At 43.0% G+C, this 21,481-nt stretch overlaps 1 protein-coding gene and 1 long non-coding RNA gene across 4 annotated transcripts in view; one reads left to right on the top strand and one right to left on the bottom strand.

The window, feature by feature from the left end:
• The window catches only part of FMNL1 (formin like 1), a 1,060,054-nt gene extending 1,045,663 nt beyond the window's left edge, over positions 1 to 14,391 (top strand). For 2 of the 3 annotated variants that reach the window (XM_085647364.1, XM_085647383.1), the window contains exons 25-26: positions 1,432 to 1,555; positions 5,372 to 14,391. In XM_085647364.1, the coding sequence (XP_085503490.1) occupies positions 1,432 to 1,555; positions 5,372 to 5,475 (228 nt within the window). In that variant the 3' untranslated portion in view covers positions 5,476 to 14,391. Of the gene's footprint in view, positions 1 to 1,431; positions 1,556 to 3,295; positions 3,401 to 5,371 lie in introns of all 3 variants that reach the window. The other variant, XM_085647374.1, reaches the window with a different exon arrangement.
• Positions 1 to 21,481, bottom strand: part of LOC146870927 (uncharacterized) — an 88,472-nt gene that overhangs the window by 39,045 nt on the left and 27,946 nt on the right. The gene's annotated exons all lie outside the window — the stretch shown is intronic.

Genomic DNA, 21,481 nt, shown 5'->3' with positions numbered 1-21,481 from the left:
TATATTTACCTAAGGTGATAGATGAACCCAACTCCTTGAAGATGGGCTAGATGGAGTCCACCGGGACAGGTGGAAGACAGAGGATCAGGACAGGTTCAGGACCGGGAAGGTAACCTCTTCTAAGTGCAACGCCAGCGTCGCACCCATCTCTGGCACTACTCTTCTCGATCTTTCTTCCGCAATTCCCCTTCTAGATGAGTGGATTATCGATTAAGTTTTTCAGTCTCTCTGGCAGGGTCACTGGCATCTGCAGGGTCTGAGACAACGTCTCGGACAGCGTCTGTGGCAGCATACGTGTTGGGCTGGATTCAGAACAGAGGCAGACATCTAACTAACTAACTTACCTCTATTATACAATTCTGTGTTTGTGTACCATCCCCAAATGTTTCAATATCGTGTTTTCCCCTATTTCTGATTGGACAGGGCAAGGAGGTGAGTTCATCACACAGTGCTAAATGTAATATTTTTCATTAGGCTCTTTGTTCTATGTTTCCGCCCCTTAATTTATTTTCCCAAAGCTTTATTCCCACCCGCATTTCACATTATGCTTAATACAATTTATACAATTTTACAATATGTTGCTCTTGCCCGGGTCAATGGGTTAAGTTCCCATGTGCTTCTACCTAGCTTGACCTTGGCTGGGTTTCAATGGTGTAATCATAGTTCCGGGCAGGGTTTAGTGCGCGTGCGCACAGATCCGGCGGGGTAGGGATTTCAGTCACCCTCCACGGCCCATATAAGAACTAATAATAAAGTCAGAAAAAGACATGTTAGAATACAAAAATAAATGAATTCACTGTATACCACTTATCTCTACTCTAATCCCATTTACTTATAATAATCTTTCGCATTAGCAATAAGTAGAACTTGCAAGGTTTAGTTTAAGCAGTAGCATGTGCATTAATATGTGAGTTTCAACGACCATTTTAAACGCTATTGCGCAGCTGCAAAAGAATCCCTCTAAGAATAGAAAACGTCATACTACGTAGATGCAGTAGACGCATGCGTTGTGAAATTCCTGCGTTTTGTCGGCCATTTTAAGACACTCGGGTTACTGGTTAGTAATACACATATGAAAGCTTCCCCTAGATACGATATATTGTGTGTAATGTAATATTAGTATTTACAAACAAGTTGATTAGTGTTATACATTATTGAGAAGATTGCATCCGAGCAAGTTTCTTCTTTACGAAACCTTGCTCCATCACTTGTCCATCCAACTGAATTCCCAGTTGTGAGTTGCTCTTGCCATGATAGAATCCCAAGGTTAAAGGCACAGACCCCGGCATCTGTGGCCAAGATCACTCAATTGAAGCTGGAGAATGGGACAAGTGGGGTTTCAATAATGGTTACAAGAAATTAAAATCTGCACCTTGCCACTAAATGTCCTGCCTCAAATCTAACTTTGCCTTTCTTGATGTTTCTGCCCAGTCTCCAGCACTGAAGTCCAAGCGGCAGCAGGTTGACTTGATTGCAGAGTTAAAGAGAAAGCAACAAGTGAAAGAACCTCTAATGTATGAGGGAGGAGATGGAGCCATCGAGGATATCATTACTGGTGAGTAAGCACAGGGTGATTGGTGCAGTGTCACTAGCAACCTATGCACTGTATCACTATTGAAAATAAACTATATGGTTTAAAATCCTTAAAGGAGTGTGATTTGTCACTTGTGATTAGTGGCTGAATGTACAATATTACTAGGGCCTGGGTTTACAGCATCACTTACTAAGAGGACTGTGCATCATTATTAGTAATAATGGAACATTATGTCATTGTCCTTGATGAAATAAATAATTATTGTTGGTAAAAATCAGAGACGGATCACGCAGTGTCACTCGTCATTAAAGGAATAGTGTATCCAAGGTTTAGCTGTTTGCTAATTTTCCAAAGTTAGCCACACCATAATCAGCAACAAGTGATACATCTTTGGCCACCGCAGAAAACTGAATAGTGTACATCACTGTACTTGCAGTTTATGTATAAAACAGTGATAGATAATTAAAAATTATCTCTCAGTCTTAACAAGCACGGATTGTGAATCACTTCCATTTGCTGTGAAATTCCTATGGAATTTTCTAGGAAAAAGCAAACTCTGACCCAACAGAGCAGTATGGCTCTGCATAATTTCATCACATAAAACAAGATCCACATCCAATGTATTTATTTTGGGCTTACCTTTGGGGATATCTTCCAAATGTTGAGTGACACGATCTATTACAAGGGCATGAATTGCACAATCTTGGATTAGTGCCTTCATTGATCCAATATTAAGTGTTTAATTGACAGCCTCCCTGAAACCCTAGCAAATTATGGCTTCATTGGCCCAGGTCTCAGAAATTAGGATCCATGCCTTCTATTTCAAGATATGGGATCTTTGAGTGATAGTTTTAAAACACAGGATTCTTACAAAGTGTTTTGAAACACAAGTCCTAACCCCTGAGACTTGGAATCAGGATACTCTTACTCAAGGGGCTTTGATTCACCAGATCTTTGCCCAAAGGTTTTCAACCCACTGGATCCTTGTCCAACTGTTTTTGATTCAATGAATCCTTTATAAAAACTTTAGACCATATCATGTGTGCCCTTTGCTCTAAACCACAGAATCCCTTTGCCACATCTCTCAGAATCATTGCTGAAGACAGGGGGAATCAGCATTATTTCTCAAAGTTTAACATGGACAACACCACTGCTTGGTGATTTTGTTTCTGGTGGGCAATACATTTCATCCCTTCCTTTGACAATCCAATTGGTACAGCAGAAAATGTACTGAAGTGGGATGCCTGCTGTACTGAGCCTCAGCCTTTTTTATAATTTGCTTTTGCTGACTACTCTCTGTTGGCATTGTATGTGTGGCACACATTTTCAGTTAAATGTAGTGGCAATCTTGGGTCTCAGCCTTTAACTAGTTGCTTGTGCTGTTGTAGATCTTTCATCTTAGTACTTAATTTTTTGTGAAGAGACACCACCCGCTTCTGGTCAATAACCTTGGCCTTCTCAGGTTCCTTACTTGTTTGAGCAACAATCGCTCTTGTTCTTCTACCACAACCTTAATTTCTTATGACTGTGTGAGCACTTACATCAGATGTTCCATGAACTGCCAAGTAGTAATTTGTTACTGAATAAAATATTAGGGCAATGCTTACACTGCATAATGTGGAGCCCACAGTGTTTTCCGTCTCATTTTCTAGCACTAACTTGCTTTCTTGCCTGCTGCTCCTTCACTGTCTGTTCTGCTTTCCTTTTCATGCTGTCTCTCGTTTTCTGTTTCCCTGCGTATCCTCTAAATTATCTGCCCAGCATTGAAGACTGTGCCTTTCACCGCTAGCACAGGGAAGCGTTCTTCAAGGCTCTTGTGTGACAACAGCTTCAGCGACGAAAGTCCATTATAGCTTCTAACTTTAGGTAATTTCTGGGATGGAGGAAGGTAGTTGGTTGCTGGCAATTGAAAAGAATTTAGATCTGACATCATGTGTTAATTTGTGCAGTTACTTCAAAGATGTAGGCATGAGTATCTGACTGGGGTGAACAGGGGACGTGGCACTATTGTTACAATAGGTTTTCTTTCACTTTCTTAGTTTATATTTAATTTTCACAGTAACAAATTATATATGAATTAATAATTAAACCGTTAGAGAAATATGTAATTCATTGATGACTCCTTACTAACAGTAGAAATAGACAGTATTCACTACTTACTGATTACTTCATGTGACTTCAAAATATACTGACAGATTATGTTTTATTAGGCTTGTGTTCAGATAATGTGTAGCTTGTATGAAGGTCAGTGCTTAGTTTTAGATTATATTTAGGTAACCATATCATAACATGCTTAGAAAAATACATTTTTGTTAGATAGCTTTTGGGCATTGCCTCTTTCAGATTCTTCAGACTGGTTAATTCTCATTTGGATTGTTTAAGATATTACTTAAAAAAATATTTAGTTTTTATTTTACCATCTGATTAGGTTACTTCTTACAGTCCATTTTACTATATTTACATTGGTGTAAGATTACTTTAATCTAAAATTAATGTCAATGAAATCTTAATTTTTGAAGGCATTTAAATTGTTTAGATGTGATGATGGATAACTTCTAGATCATACCTGTTCACCTGCAGGATAACATATCCATTTAATATTGGGGAAAAACATTATGTCATGGAGTGCATACTAATGCCAGTTTTAATTGTAAGGTTTCTTTGAGGAAACTGTGCAAAAAATATACAGAATAATATTAGATTGTTTTACTCTCACTGGATCTTTTCACTCCTGCAACTGTCTAAGAGTTTCTTTTTTTCGCTCAGGCCAAAGAAGGGGCAAACAGACCTTAGAGTTGATGTCTTGGCAACCAATGAGGATGCACCCTTTAACTTACATTAGTTGCAAGGGAGCAAGATAATGCACTACTCTCATACCTGCAGTACGCAAGGTCTCCCCTTAAAATAGTTGACCAACAGACACTAGACAGAAGAATTTAAAAGAATAGTTTTTCTCATCAGGCCCTAATAAAATCACTAGAGATGTAACTGGTGGAAGTGTTGTGCATCTCAAGTGAGAAAAACAATCTTTACAAATGTAATAATATAAAGTAAATTACAGAAACCTTAGGAGCTTTATTCTCTTATTTGTCTCATGCACTTGCGTGTATGCTCAGTCAGGAATGCTGCTATGATCTTTGCACCGGTAGTTTTTGCTAAGAAACAGCTTTCAAGCACAATACCATATGATAGTCGGTTTGCTCGTTACAGCAACAACCTCATTTGAAGATCTTCAGGAGCATAGTACGATATGGTGAGAGAAATATCACAGAGAAAAAAACAGCTCATCTTGCATAAACATGTCCTTGACTATTAGGACTGGGGAAAAGTCCTTATCATTTCATGTGGGAAACTAAAGGTTCACAGCGCAGAGACAAGCTTATAAAGCCCTCAGTTTATATGACAACTTGGAAGTTAAATTAAGGAAAAGCTAAACTCTTCAAATGAGGATGTTTTGAAAGTGTATGCTTTCAGTCTTAGGCAAGATGGAATGATCCTAGGCTGTCTGCCTAGTGAGAAACATGGATGCTTTGAAGGTCTCAGTAAAATGAGTATCTTGTAACCTCCTATGGTCAGTGCATATAGGAGGTTCAGTAGCATTTAATATTGCAGGAACCAGATATAACTATTTCTGTATTTGCTAGTGTTCTTACAAGTTGAGATTTGTGTGTGCACGCGCATGCTTAACACTTTTTTAATGGTAAAAATATCCCTTTTGGACACAATGTTTGGCCTCTCAGTCTAATAAAGATGTTTATTTTCATTGTCCTATGCATTAATGTTTCCAAAATTAGCAATGACAAAAAAAGTTTGACCAGCAACATTCTCTCTGTGCAGATCTGCGAAGCCAGCCATATAGGAGGGCTGATCCAACCAGACGCAGTGCCAGGAAGCGACCTAATGGACAAACATTGCAGTCACCCTCTGACATCTCTCTCTAATGGACCGTCCTCCATCAGCACAAAAGATGGGACAATGTTCATACTGGCATGTGGAACTTTCTACCCCCACATTGAAGGATCATTGAAAGACTCATGAAACACAGTCGAGAAACAGCCATTTTTGGGAATAGAAGATTCCTTGCTCCTTCAGCAGCTTAAATGAGCAGCATGCAACTAGAGCATCTTGGCTGCACAGGCTATGCAGCCTACAGTCCACCTCCCAGGTGTCCCTGACCACTAGGTACTAGAAATAACTGATGATAGATGGCACTGCCCCTGGACATATCCCGCTATAGCCCTTCCGTATAATAGTGCTGTGTTTCATTGAGATGCACGCACTGAGGACTGCTATGTAGACAGCATTTGCTCACAACAACATCCTTACATTCATCATACATTTAAAATCAAAATGTTTACTGAAGCTTTGCCCTGCTAGGGTCTTTATGCAACTATCATCAACTTATTTAACAACGCTTACCTCACTTTTACCAAGAACAGTATTGTTTCTATCCAAGCACTTGGAACACCCTTCCCTATTCTAGACCACCTTTACCAACAATATCCTTATCAAATGTAATCCACTGCACTCCTAGAGACTCTGACCGATGACATCCAAACACCAACAGCCTCTACACTAGCACTGAACGCCTAATCTTGTACATATGAACGCTAGTCAGGACAGACATTCTCCATAATTACCCCACTCTTTATATTAACATATCTGTTAAGTCACTACATTTGGAGTTGGGAAAGAATGGCATAGGTATGTGATCCCTGTAGTCCACAATTATTTAACAAAACCAGATTACTAACAGAAACCAGTAGGAAAGACATCTTTTATCCAAGCCTTTTGGCTTTTCCCTTTTATTTTCTTGGAAAAAACTGTGAGGCTCTGCCTTTAATACTGAAAATAAATCGTCATCAGGGTCTTTTCAATCATTGTAACCCAATTCACAAATCATTCTTACATGAATCGGGGTGCCATATTCAAGGAACTTGAGGAGTAAGCCAGGAGTCACAGGTAGGTCACACCAGCTTTCAGGAACATTTTGTGACTGAAGTCCATAATGTCTCTTTCCGTAAATGATGGGGTTAATTTTATTATTATTTTTTTCCAGAGTTTTATATACTGCAAACTTGATCCGCAGGTATCAGAGCACTTTCCATGAGCACCAGTTGTATTACAGACAGACACTTTCATTTTTTACGCACGGGGAGATTAAGTGAATTGCTCTGAATCAGAGGATGTTGAGCGTCCCTTGCCGAGACTTGAACTCAGTTCCCCAGCTCCAAGGTCCGCTGCTCTAGCCATTAGGCTACATCCTCTCCCCTATAACACTGCTGATTCCAACGTTATTACTGGTGCGCTACTTTGCCATCAACAACAGTCTCATTAAAGTTGCCCACCACAGACGCCAACATTGTTACTAATGGCAACACACCAGAGGCACCGATATTCTTACTAAAACTATGTCAGACCTGTTATCAAAATTTTTATGAAAGCCATCTAATTCCTGCAATTGTATTGCTGGTTAAAGACATACCCCATCAGACTAAAAACGTTTTTGAGGAAATCACAGCAAAAATTACGTTGTATGGTTCACGCCCGCAAAGTCACGTCTCCCCATCGGGAACAACCTCCCAGAACCCACACAATCAGAACTATATCAATTTTCAGAATCATCACCACAAAGCAGAAAAATTAACTCCAGAACAACTTCTGGATATCAAGAAGGAGTGAAACTAGAGGAGAACAAGCAGAGAGACAGATTTATTTAGAGTTGCACAGAGGCAGAACATCTACCAAAATTACGAGTACGTCGATGTCGAAGGCACACTAAATATGGCCGCCAGGACATCCCCCACTTTTTGGCAGATATCGCACTCTGACAAATTCTCAATAAATCCCTAAGTCCCCTCCCAGTACGCAAGTACACGAGGGCCAAGACATGCAACCGAGCCAGTTACCCCAATTTCTCAACCTCAGTATCATCACTGCGAGGCACACAGCATCTTGATTCAATGAGAGAAGACAAGAAATGCTGAATGGACTTGTCTCAAGTGGCAATGAAATAGCACCATCATCTGCATATCAACCAGCTCTTTCTATTCACCCATCACAACACATGTCATTTCTACACATCTCCTTACGTAGGACCTCATCTCACAGCTCATGTGACCTTAAAACAGCCATCACAATGCCTATGCCCCTTCCATCTATGTTTGGCTCTATCGTCGGCAGACAATAGGTCTTCCTGAGATAAGGGTCTGTTTTTATCACTGACTGATCACACAGTGACAGCAGCAAACTTTCAGCCAGGTCACCCGCTCCTCCGAAGCATCGAGGCCAGATGACACAGTATTCTAAAAGAAAAGAAGATCCCCTTGTCAAAATAACAGAAGTTTTTATCCTCAGAATGATCCTCATTATATTTTCCTTCACACAGTTCCTAAACTCTTCAGTTTCAGGTAAACATCTCCAAGGTATCTTTGTGTCACTCCAGCATCCCAGTACAATGTTCCTTTGTCACTGTTTGTACCAAAGGTTTCAGACTCCTGTAGAAGACTTTAATCATTGATGCAATGACCTTCACTGATTATTCTTTTTTGTCAGATCTCGCAGCCAGGTCAGCAGGCAGGGATTTGAAGAGCATTTTCTTAATATCCAATAGTAAGCACTCCAGAGGAGTCTCCTCCTTAGTAGTCCCCCCATCTCTTCTTCATAGAAGAAGTGCATGTCTTGAAGAATTCCCAAGTGCTCCCTTTTGCTTTTTTGCCAGCCCTGCCTTGGATCTTATATGATGCAGAACACACAGGAGACAGTTAGTAGCCACTATTCAGTGCACCTACAGTCAGCAGACTCCAGCTGGCATTCAGTCTTGCCAGGGAGGCTCTAAGGTACAGCAGCAGATGGAGACCAAACAGTCTTTGCAAGGCCCTGACATTCCCCACACCACGTTGGGTGGACTTCTTCTTCACTCCCTCTGGAAAAAATGCTGATAGCTGGCACAACTCTGCTATACCGAACTCATACCATTGCATCGACAGTGTCTCTCAGTCATCTGCATCCACCCTCAATTCCTCGCAGCTTCAGAGTGATCCGGTGCCACCCAGAAACACGGTGTGCTACTGTCAGACTCAAAAAGCATCACAGAGAAGAGAGGTGAGGGAATAAAGAGAACTGTGCCCCAGCTCATTCTGCAGGTCCTCAGTATGGCACCACCACCAATTCATATATTTCAGGTGCCTACCGTCTTCTCCAATTAAATCAGCCTAAGGAGTGATTCAAAACTTAGAAGCTCAGCCACTGCAGGTGAAGGCGTAGGGCTGAGGATGGAAGCTCCAAAGTCCTGCAGCTATCATGGTGCCCCGTGTGCTCCCAACTCCAACTCTAAACTTAATAACATTTTCATACCACCGAAATACATTCTTACTGAGTACCAAACTTCTCAACAATTAGCTTTGGAATCCTTCCTAAAACTGTATTTCTGCTAATACCATTATATTTATTTAACAATAAAAGCAACAAAACACACATTGTACTTATGCTCTGTGATATTATATTCACGTACTTTCCCAAACCAGATTGCCAATGACAACACTTCTCTGCACAGGAAGGTACTGCGATAGTAACATTAAGTCACTAATTCTACCTCAAAGATTCTCTACAATTAACATGGACATTACCAATGGCCTTACCAAGGACATTCCACCACTAACATTAATGTCAATGGTGTTAAATCCAATCTTTCAACAAACGGCAGGATTGTAATGAACTCCCCTGATATCTTAATTGCACCGATGGAGTACACACGATAATCAAAGTAAAGCCTTTGATATCAACAATAGTTTTCTACTTCTATCATCAGAAGATATGAAAAGTCATACAATGCCTGACAAAGAAAGCCTTTCCAAAGACAACCATGGGGAACACCAAAGGTCTTATCAAAGGCATCTCTCACCTGACTCCAATAGCCTTATCAAAACCAACACATGGTTATCACCAACACTCTTACCAAAATAGTACGATTGAAAATGGTTTCAGTGCCTACGTACAGAGAATAATACCAATATGGTGGTACCTGAAGAACCTAGATTATATGGAAGTCATGATACATGTATATATTTGTCACTAAAATACGTAAGCTTTCCGAATCTTTTGTAACCACAAATGCAATTCTCAAGAGAGTAATTCAATCTGAAGAAGTTGCCTCTGTGGTATTGATAAACCCCTATCAGAAGAAGAGTTCATGGGGGTCCCAAAAGGTTCTGAGTATGTTTGCAGCATTTGTGTATTGCTCACAATAGTACAATAAACTGTATTGCCACAAAGAGTGTAATCCAAAGGCACCCCTCGAGCCAGCACCCACATTTCTTCTGACACCATCATTAGATTTAGCAAAGCAATTTCACAGCTAGAACAAACAGCATTGCCAATATGTTCCTAGAACCAAAACTGTTGCACAGAAAACCCCAACAATTTTATCCAATGGCTCAGATCAACATCTCCCTAATAAAACCACCACCGAAAAAGAGCATTCTCCATGTGACTCTTTAGTAGCCCGATATCAATGACAGTAACAGTTCACTGTCCATACACGGACACAACAAATATTTGATAGGACGCTTCAGGAAATCCACTATCTGTTGAGTTTGTTAGACACCTTTATTCTCAACGAGTGTTAACACCATCACCTTCTTGACAGGAGAGAAGCATTCACCAGTGTTCTAAGTAGTGAAACCAATCAGGTGTAATCAGTCCTCACCATTAGGGACTGATGATGAAGATTTAGTGAGGGGAGAAAACCAAAACAATGCTCTCCATACCTTCCCCAGGTCAAGGTTGATCATAGACTAGCCACGAAATTGGACCTGTATCCAGGGCCGGTTCTAGGTGCTTTGTCGCCCTAGGCGAGAATTGAAAAATGCCGCCCCCTCCCTTTTACTACCATCACTCTCTCCCCCTGTCATCCAGGCTAGAAGAATTCAGTCACTGCAGATGAGTGTAACCAGATAGTAAAGGAATAGATTTCTGGTTGGCAGGGGGGTAAGGAGTGGTGGTTAATTACTTCTGTATTTATAGTGCTACGAGGTCCCAACCTATGACTTAAAGCACAATGAATATGCAACTCATTATTTTAACACATTATAAAATGTTTTTGAAGTGTCACATTTTGCTGTGGAATGTCACTCATAAGTTACTGCAAAAATGGAAATGTCACATTAGCAATGCGAATACTTGGCAGCTACGATATTAACCCTCTGGGCTACCTTACACAAATGAAAACTGCCACTAGAAGAAACTCCCATCTCTCTCCAGCAGGTAAATTAATCACTTTATTTGTTGCCCAAAACTGCTCAATATAAAGAAACTTTCTAGTGCTTTTAACACAGCTGCACTACTACAAAACTGAGAATTAATAGTTCAATTAATGAATAGAAGAATATTTACATGGGCAGTCCCATTTAAAACACTGGCCCTGTTACTGTGAAGGTTTGTCTCCATGTCCATGGGCAAGGCCAGAGCCTCCAACACACTCCCTCTACACATGACAGAGAAAGCACTTCTATTCGGTATTGTGTCCTTTGCCTAACCTCACCCCCAGAGTGACGCGCATCTTATATTTTCAGAAGTGCCACCTCCAAAAACAGCATACAACCTAAAGAAAAAACGTATTTCTTGTTGCTTTAATCTTCCAACGATCGGACGCACCACAAGGAGAGTCGAAAGTCAAAGTCTCCTCTCACACGACCTGCCCCTGCCCGGCGCCCAAGGTCCAACTGACTCACTCAGTCAGAGTGACACGTGAAGTGAGTCACTCACTTATGGGCCTACACTTGGAGTCGGTTTGGTTCAACAATTTGTGTTGGCCTGTTGAAGTCAGTCACTGGAGGCATGCATCCACATCACCACGTGCATTGGTGCGCACTAAATGACAACACAGCTTTACAAGTCTGCCAAGGGTGGGCTCTGGATGATAAATGATTTCAGGCCCCGGCCGTTATTGGTAGAGCTTTCGCGCGCTAGCAGATTGACGGCCCTGGGACCCAAACATGAAAGTACACTTTTTACTTCTTCTCAGTTGATACGTGTAGTGTGGTTGCACTTTCCCACACTGGCCAATGAGGCTTCGTCATGCTGCGCGCTTCGTGTCCAATCGCTACTCAGGGCTGGCTGCCAATAATGATATAGTGTTGTGTTGATGCCGACACTGCTGAGGCGCCGCCCCAGCTTACAAAAATGCGCACAACGGGTCAATAAACGCCCAAAAAGTAGCCGCCTGCAATTTGGGGGTTTTCTCACACAAATGGGAAAAATGTTGCCCATTTGTGCGGGAAATAGCCCAATCTGGCAACACTGGAGCGAAATTGGAAGTCGCATATCTACAGCGGCGCACACGGCCCCCGCCCGTGGCACCGAACGTAACGTCACACCACGTGGAATTGTAGAAGGCGCTATAACCAATGCGCTTTCGAGGTCAAAGGCCATTCAAGGGGATTCCCAAACTCATGTTTTTTGCCACCCTCCCCCATTTGCTGCCCTAGGCGGCAGCCTAGTGTTGCCTAATGGTAGAACCGGCACTGCCTGTATCCATATCTGCTACATAGCAGCAGGAACGTACACCAAGGCATGTGCCCTCGTAAGACTGGGCATTTTGGGCCTTCAACCTTCCCTGGAAAATACAACTATCATGTTTGATTTTAGTAGAAAAGGTTTGGCTGCAATAGGGTTTGAGGGAGGTGGTATTTGTACTGTCCAGCAAAGCATCATTTTGATGGCTGATGAATGTATGTCCTCCTGCCAGGGACCTGAACCCTCAGGTGCTATTAAATAAACTCTCCTTTAAAATCAGGCTCACAGAATTCCTTTTCAAAATAAATAGGAGAGGTGCCTCCCTTCTTTGTTCCCTGATCCACATCAGAAGAGACGATTCATAATCTAGATACTGTAGGCGGTGTCAAATTTTACCAGGAAAGACCACGAAGAGATCTTCCGAGCCCTGTATCACCTGTAAAGCAATGCCACTGATAGTGAGGTTTCCAATCACTGACCGACTTCTGGATATTCCGGAAGGCAATCAAGTTCCCTGCTACATAGTAAAGTTAGCTTCAATTGCTTTTCATATGCATGTGCTTCTGCAAAACCAGAGTGTCTCTTGTTAAACCCAATAGTCACACTCCATCGCTGTTACCAAAACACCCCATATCTTTCAGCAGCAGTGCTGCTAAAAGGCTGCCTGTCCTATACCAACAAGTCATAACATTGAAAACACCATGAATTTAACCAAATTCCTCAACAGCTATAAGCCATCCTACTGAAGCAACAAATCCCCTCGCTAACCACAACAACAGCATTATCAGAGCTGGTCCATGACTTAAAATCAACAGTCGTACCATGATCATCCGTCATTCTCCAACCAGTCTGGATTCAGTGGAAACATCTGATGCCTATCACCAAGTGACTGCCTCGACCTCTAGTGGCCGGATTCATCCTGCAAATAACTGTTGTCAACAGGGTATGAGGTTTTCCGCAACCCTCAATCTTTACCATTCCTTTACATAGTTTGAGCTGTGTACTGGCATTAATGACATGTAATGTCCTGCTTCCTTCCTGACTCCAGTGAACGCCTTGGTCAAGCTTTGCTTCCCAGTGAAATACTGCGTGAAGTAATGTGTTTGTAAGAAATGCTCCTGCTAAAATATGGCCCAAAAGGTATTTTTTGCTTTTCTTACTCCCATAAACATACCTTTTGCAGTATTATTGCCTTTCTACTCTAAAACTCTGTAAACTTGATGAAGCTGCCCAAAATATGAAAAATTCAATTTCACAAACCCGTACTTTAAAGACCCCCCAGTCCTACCTTTTTTGAGTTTATACTTCTCACCCTTTGGACAATCCACTGAACTTCGTGGTGTTACAATGAACAACATGCTGTTGCAGAGTGAAAGACTTGCCCAAGGCCGCAGCCCACCCAATATCTGAATGGCGGCTGTAAGGCTTACCGTAAATTGGATAGCTGCCAATACCTGGGGTGGATATCTTTACTGAACTCTCTCTGCATCCTAATCCCTTGTTTGCTGCGACTACTCTGGAATCATCTCAACTTTCTTATTTGTGACTGTTATTCTTCCCAGGTGCTAGAGTGGAAGACTCTTTGCCCAAGACACATTCCAGAATCACAAATTGTAATCCTTTATGCACAGCTTGAACCTCTCTCCCTTGCATCATATTGTCATCTGGCTTTCATGCGTACATAGAATGCTAACAGGGGGTGCATGTGTGCATACAGGCGATGTACTCATAGACTTAGATATGTAGAACAGCTTAGTAAAGCTGCAATCACATAGCATGCTAACATCATTCATAGTTAATGGCTGCATCAATGTTAAACTGGGGGAGCCACACCAAATGAGGATCATTCTGGTGCCAGAGAGCTCTAGATCTTGATGCAGACCTGGAGCAGCCTCCTTTGTGATGCTTCTATGATGTCACCCTTGCCATCTTAAATCTGATGCAGACCATTCACACCGTGTTCCACAGGTCTTCAGAACGACCCTCTGTCCAGATTTCATCATTCCCAACTCACTTCAAGTTTAAAATGTAGGGCATGTAAGGCTACAATTTTAAGAAGATGTTGACCCTTCACTATGTACAGAGACTCCTGAGTGGACAGAAGTCACAAATGTCACTACCCAGTGGGGTACAGGACACGTATATAATTGTCTCAGACAATGATGTGTATAATTATAAAACGACGTTCACTCTAGCAGCTGTAATAAGCAAAACTATGAATTGCAAATTTATATATGTTATTTTTATTTTTATATGTTAAATGTGAAAGCTATTGAAATAAACAACTGGAATACCCCCCAAAAGGTAATGGAGTATTAATAAAGCATTACAGTTTAGTCAAACATTGGAGAAAGTGGAGAGTGGAAATCGGTGTGCTGGTTTTGTAGAGTACTGCAGGTAAGTAAGTAGCACTATGCCATTGGACACAAACCATGAGTTGGTGATGAGTGGGCATGTGTAGGGGACGAGGTTTTAGTGTGTGGCTCTGGGGTTCAGATCACCTCTCTCATAGAGGTCTCATAAAACAATGAGGTCTCATAGAGCCATGTACACTCATGCACCACAGACCTCTAGTATCTTAATTTTGCTTTGGACCACAATGCAACACAACCTAGATGCTGTCAGCTTCTTAACATAGAGTGGTAGCTTTACTGCCTGTTGCCAGCCCAAGCCTGCGTTATCTTGTATGTATCTACCTGCAAAGCAGGTACTGTACAGTTGGGTGTATCCCTGTGCATGAAGGACACAGAAGAGAAAGGAAGTTTACATTGGAGAAGTGGCATCTACAGATAGAAAAATGAACCATCATGCCACTGATGCATCATGTCTAAAGGATAGCAGGCAGACATTATAGAGGAATGACATATAGTTGAGAAGATGCATCTTGAGCTCCTTCCATACGTGAAGGAGCGAACTAACCTGTTGGATTTGGATGTGAATAGAGTAGCAAATTGCCCTTCTTGTTTGCAGCTGTCCATCGGTAATATTCATCTTGTTTGGGATGATATTCATCTTGTTTTGGATGTATAATGGAGAGCTCTAGTTTACTCCTTTAAGACATTTATACTGATGCTGGCGAGTAGACAGAGCCAATGGTGGTGCTTATCCAATGGGGGATACTGTTAAATGTCTTTAGTCCTTTTAACCCTAGAGCCAGGTGGCCAAATAGGATCCCGGAATGCCAGGCGAGCAGGGCATGACTTTCTTTCAGCTGTGATGGGACCACGGTGTCATGTCCTTTGCATTTTTGCCATTTGTGTGCTCCCCGCTTTTATTCATTTATGTGTTCATTGATATATTCATTCATCATAAATGCATGTTTTCACTTTTTTATTTACAAGTATTGGTAGACCTGGCCTTTTTGACAGGTTTATCCCCAAACGTTTTGCCTTTTGCCTCCTATTTTTATGACCCTCTTTTTGTTGGCTATAGGATTCTGGGCACTTTGCTACTGCTGATCACTGCTAAAGTGCATATGCTCTCTGTGTAAATTGTGACAATGATTGATTATCCATGATTGACATATTTGATTTACTGGTAAGTCCCTAGTGTGTGCCAGGGTCTGTAAATCAAATGCTACTAGTGGGCTTGCAGCACTTGATGTTCCACCCACATGAGTAGCCCTGTAAATATGTCTCAGACCCACCACTGTAGTGTCTACGCGCACAGTTGTAAACCACCATCTTGACCTGGCAAGTGCACCCACTTGCCAGGCCCTAACCTACTCTTTTCTTACATTTAAGGCAGCGGGCAGGTAGGCCCAACGTACCCCTATGGGCAGGGTGCAGTGTATGTAAAAGGTGGGACATGTACTGGTGTATTTTATATGTTCTGATAGAGAAATACTTCCTATTTCGATTTTTATTATTGAAAGGCTATCTGTCCCATAGGCTCACATGGGAGTTACTTTGTAACATCTTACAAGTATACCTTTCCATTGGGACGAGATAGAGAAGTGGAGTTTAGGCTCTCTGAACTCAGAATTTACTAACACATCTTTTTAGTGAGATGGCTTTTAAAAATGCCACTTTTAGATAGTAGGCATTTTCTTATTTAACCATTCTGTGTGCCTCTGCTATTTTCTGTATTGACTGTCTGGTTTTGGAGTGACAGGGCATGGCGATGTGTATTCACTGTAGACAGCCACTGGGGGAGGGGGGGTTGAGTTGTGTCTGCCTTCTTGGGTGACTCAGAGCTGATCTGCATAGATCTTGCCTTCATTTAGAGTGGTGGGAGGAGTTTCACTTACACCTGAATTGGCAAGGTCTCCCCTGCACAATTCAGTCTCCACCTCCTGTAGTGATGCACTAGAAAGGACAGAACTGGTTTGGACTGGGCTCGGAGACCCTTGCCACAAGAGAACAAAGACAAAGTGGGGTATAAGTAGTGGACCTTAAACCCCAAAGAATTAGATCACTTCGGAACTCAAGAGGCACCTTTGCCAAGGAGAAGAGCTGGAGAGCTGTGAGGAGGAGTACTGCCGCTTTGCTGTGCTGTGTGGGATTGGCCTGCAGTTGCTGCTTCTGCCAAGGAAAGGACAAAGAGTGGAACTTTGCTGAGAAACCTGCTTGAAGAAGAATCTCCAAGGGCATGTGTGTATTGGCCTCCTGTTCTGAAGTCTCAGGGACACAAAGACTTCATCCCCAGCTCCCTTGAACTCCATTGTTCGGAGTTCTGACCTGCCAGGAGATGCCTATTCCAGTATTGTTCCTGCTGTTGGGAGCTGGAAGAAACCTAAGAGAAGCAAGAAAAACAATCTCTGATGCCGTAAACAACACTGCTCTGATGCCACGGCCTGCACCAGGGCTGGGGGCACAGCTCGTGAAGTGCACTATGCACTGCCCCGCCTGCAACGCAGCTCCGATGCCCTTCGATGCCTGCAGTTATTGGCCTTCCTGACTCCAGTGCTTGCACCAACACAGTCACCACTAGCGACTGCATCCCATTATCACGGAGACTATAACCGCTGAGGGTGACTCCAAGAGTCGCCTCACCAGAACCGAGGCCTCACTGCGGACGCAACTGACTTCCCCTGTTCTGAACTTGACACGTCGCCTCCTCGTGAACAGGACGCCGTGCCTCGCCTGTGGCAGCCAGGGAGCCGGCCTCGACTTCGACACCAACGCCGTGCATAGTCCATAGACTACGTTCCAAGGTACTGTTGTTTGGGTGTCCATGTGACTCCATGCCCGATGCCACTCACCTCACGGTCGGTGCTGTACTTTGAATTATTGCTTGCCACAACGTCGTAATAGCCCAAGGTGGAGCTATCTGTTTGCTACAAGTTCTATTTTTGAAATAACTGTTCTAAAGTAGTATTTTACTACACGTATGTTGGATTTTTCTCCTTTTGGTCTTGTTTGGTTTAAATAAAGATACCTTTTTTTTTTCTAAACTGGTGTGGTGTCCGTTTGTGGTGTTTTCACTGTATTACTCTATGGTTTGAGTACAAATACTTTACACATTGCCTTTGGGATAAGCCTGTCTCCTCGTTTCAAGCCACCAGGGGGGTAAGCAGGAATTATCTAGTGTGTGTGTATCTCCCTTACTCTGACTAGACAAAGGTACCTATGTCTGCCAATTAGAGATACCGAAAAAGTACATAATGTATTAATTTGATATTATACCAAACAGTTCATATGTTATGTATAGGGTTTCTTGTTTTCAGTTTCTATTTGTTATCAATTCTGGTGAAGGGTTTTCTAAATTTGTAAAAACTCAGTGATTATCAGTAGCTACACTTTTTTGCACTATAAATAATCATGGTGACAGCGTTTTTACGGGGCTTACAGACAGTGAGAAATGTCTCACAAATATTCTCTGGCCCTGGGCTGAATGGGGACACCCTGAAGGGTTGAGGCTCCATTAAAGCATGCCCTCCCTCTGTGTTCCCACCTCCTCCACATCTCTGGGACTGCAGGGGTCTATGTTACACCTCTACTTACAGAGAGTTTTGTTTTATCGCCCTATTCAGTAGAGCTTCTGTTTTTAGAAGGAGGAGAATGGTGGAGTGGAAGAGCACGACAAAAGTACACCATGTATCTCCGTGATACTTATGGTTTCCTCAGCCAAGCCAACCCCATTAGTCAAAGGGAACGGCCATCTCTTCTTCTAGTCTGCTCTAACATACGAGTTAATAGCCCACATGCATTTACAAAGTTGTGCTCGCACGGAGAGAAGGCGCGTAGCGTTCAACTTACCCTAGTCTGGGTGTGGACTCACCTTTGTCGCCACGAGTCTTGTCCACCCGGCATTTGGTAGTCTTCCTTAGTATATGGATATACTCTCTCCTTCTCGAACTTCTTGATATCCTTTTGCAGTTTTGCTATTTTTTGTCGCATCAGGGGGTTCTTATGATCATCCATCTCTGTGTTGATTTCTGCAATTCTACTTTTGAAAGCCGTGATTTTGATAGAGGCTTTTAGATTGTTCTCTGCAATTGTTATTTCGATGAGTAGTTTCTCGGCCAGGCGTTTTGCAGTATTGATAATTAGTATGAGCCAGTCCCTGGTGCACTTCCAGGCTACCAGGGACCATTCTTTTCTGAAGCCAATATCCTCTAGGAAGATTCTGGGGGCGTTTGTGACCAAGAGTCCATTGGGGGCTATATATGCCCTTAGGTACTCTATCTTTGTCTGTAGTTTTTTCTGATTGGCTATGGAGTTCCAGTCGTCCGTAGTGCCCCCTTTTTACCCCCTTATCTGTTTGGTATTGCCATCATCTACTCATGACCTACCGGTTTTCAACACTGCTCGTGATTGTGACCTCTTTGTCTCCATCATATAGCGCATCATATAGCTATGGTAGACATTGTCTATTATTCCTTTATTTCCTTTTGCCTATAAAGGTATCCTTCATCTTTATTTATATATATCCCAGAGATCAACACTATACAACTCATTATGTACAGTTTAGAGCCATCATATAATCCCCTCTGATCACCATTCAGACCCTTCACGGAGTCTTTCTTCACTGAGTCAGGCACGCTGTCCCGTGACAAGATGGCGTCCCCCACGGATGATCCCGCGCAATTTCAACACTCCTCCCATGTTTAAGTACCCGGCCGGAACACATTTTCAGTAATATTCAGGTGAGGACAAGACTCGTGGCGACAAAGGCGAGTCCACACCCAAACTAGGGTAAGTTGAACGACGCGCCTTCTCTCCCTGCGAGCACAACTTTGTAAATGCATGTGGGCTATTAACTCGTATGTTTTGTATAGAGCGTAAGTCTATCGCTACCATAGTTTTTGTTCTGTATATGTTCCCCAGGTGAAAAACACACCCGTAGCCCATAGAGACGTGCCCCTCACACGCTATGATCATGCACATCACCTATGATCGCACTCCGACCCCCTGGTACACCATGCCGGTACGCAGCAACTCCGTTAGCACTAGCGACTTTTTAACCCCTTTTCCCACCGCTTTTACCGAAGGGTTGACGTAATGCATGACGTTAGTGTGCACTTCTTTTGACCTACACCTGCCCCACCTATGACGCTCTACTATGTGTTGAGCTTAGCTGAAGGCGCGGTCCACGCCCCCCCCCCCCCCTTTTAATCAGCCCTTTACCAGTGGTTGACCTCCGCTATTACGTATATAGACCCAACTCCGAGGAATACTTTGACACCCCTCACCCCACCGAATTTCCTGATCTCATGCCTCTGAGATTCACCGGTTCCCAGGATATCAGATGGACACACTCCACTCCTCTCCCCACTATGGACTCGACCTGATCCTGTCAACTCGCGGTTCGGGTTCACGACCCAACACGCCACTCCACCTTGGCGGTTTCACACTCCGTTGCATGGAACCATCCACCCCCTCACTGCTCTTGGGTTGTCTTTCTAGCATGTAGTCAGTGTTTGTACTTGTATTTTCCTTTACTCCCTTTCATTCAGTGGGCTCTTTCCAGTGGTCGGGCCATCTTGCCCTCATCTATGAGGCCTCCGATCCTACTCCCTAGAGGTAAGACCTGTTTCTGGCTCATCTTTGACCATACATTACGATAAGGTTTTTCCTCATAGGTCCCAGTAGATTGTTTTACCTCCATTTCCCACATTAGTTCTCTTGTTTCACTTAACTTTGTTTTATCTCGCATCTAACACGGGCACCTAGTCGACTCCTGTAACTTTGTACCCCTACCAGATGCTGATGAGATTATTTTCCTTGTTTCCCTTTGCCCTACCCTTTCTTGTCTCCATTTCTCCAGGTGGAGCCACTCTACAAGAACCCTGATTTAGGGTCTTTTGTACTTTTGGGGTAGATCCCATCCCTTTACTGACCGACAGAGGTCACTACACGTATAGATCTACCTCCGGTCCTGAAGAAGTGCCGCTCTATCTCGGAGCACCTAAGGCACGAAACATGTTGACCCCAGTCAACCATAGGCTACCCAGATACCTTGACTCATTGCAGTAGCCCCACCAGTTTTATTTAGTCCCAGCCCTGACACTCCAATAAAAGAATTAACAGGGCCAGGGCCTATTTTAATCACTTTTTCTACACCAATAAGGAGCCATTGACTTTCTTCACTCACACACATCCTTCACAAATGGCGATATCAGATCAGAAGATCTCCGCTAAAGATGCCACCAGGCCCGTTGGACATTGCAGCGCCGGTCCGACGAGGAGCGCCCAATGATGAAGTATGACACCCTAACAGGTGTGTGAGGGCATTAAGATCTGAAATACAGATCTCCCCCCCCCCCCCCCCCAAATTTGCAGGCAGTTAGTGATCCATATCACCTCAGCCTCAAGAGAGGATCTGCTTCCTTGTTGATATTTCTAGTATACTCCGAGGAGCACAGGAACAGGACCTCTATAAATAACCAGCTCTTCCGTCCCCCCCCTTGATTAAACGTCAATGTTGTTAAACTATTGTCTACCACTGCTAGTGATTTTTCTAGGTTTATACGGTCTATTTCCCGTAATCTCTCTGCGGCCTCTTGTTGGGATTTTTTCCATATTTTAATGTAGGCAGCATAAATGCCAGCTGTTGGACTTGGCCCTTTTTGCAGGGTCATCCCTAAACTTTTTGCCTTCCTCCTGCATTTTCTCTGACCTGTTGTTGGCTGTTTTATGACTCTGGGCACTTTACCACTGCTGTTCAGTGCTAAAGTGCATATGCTCTCCCCATTGTAAATGTATATGTTGGTTGGATTCCATGATTGGCTTATTTTGTTTACTATCAGACCCCAGTAAAGTGCACCAGGAGTGCCCAGGGCTTGTAAATACAAATGCCGCTGGTGGGCTTGCAGCACTGGTTGTACCACCCACACACGCGGCCTGGTAAAAATATGCCTAAGGTCTGCCATTGCAGAACCTGCGTGCAGTCTGGTACTGACATGCTGACTGGGCAAGTGCACACACCTGCCAGTCCCCAAACCTTCCCTTAACTTCATGTTAGTCACCCCTATGGTAGGCCCAAGGG

Source organism: Triturus cristatus, chromosome 1_1, assembly GCF_964204655.1.
Source record: "Triturus cristatus chromosome 1_1, aTriCri1.1, whole genome shotgun sequence".
NCBI lineage: Eukaryota > Metazoa > Chordata > Amphibia > Caudata > Salamandridae > Triturus > Triturus cristatus.
Note: the sequence above shows the minus strand (reverse complement) of the source record. Positions and strands in the feature narration are given on the sequence as shown.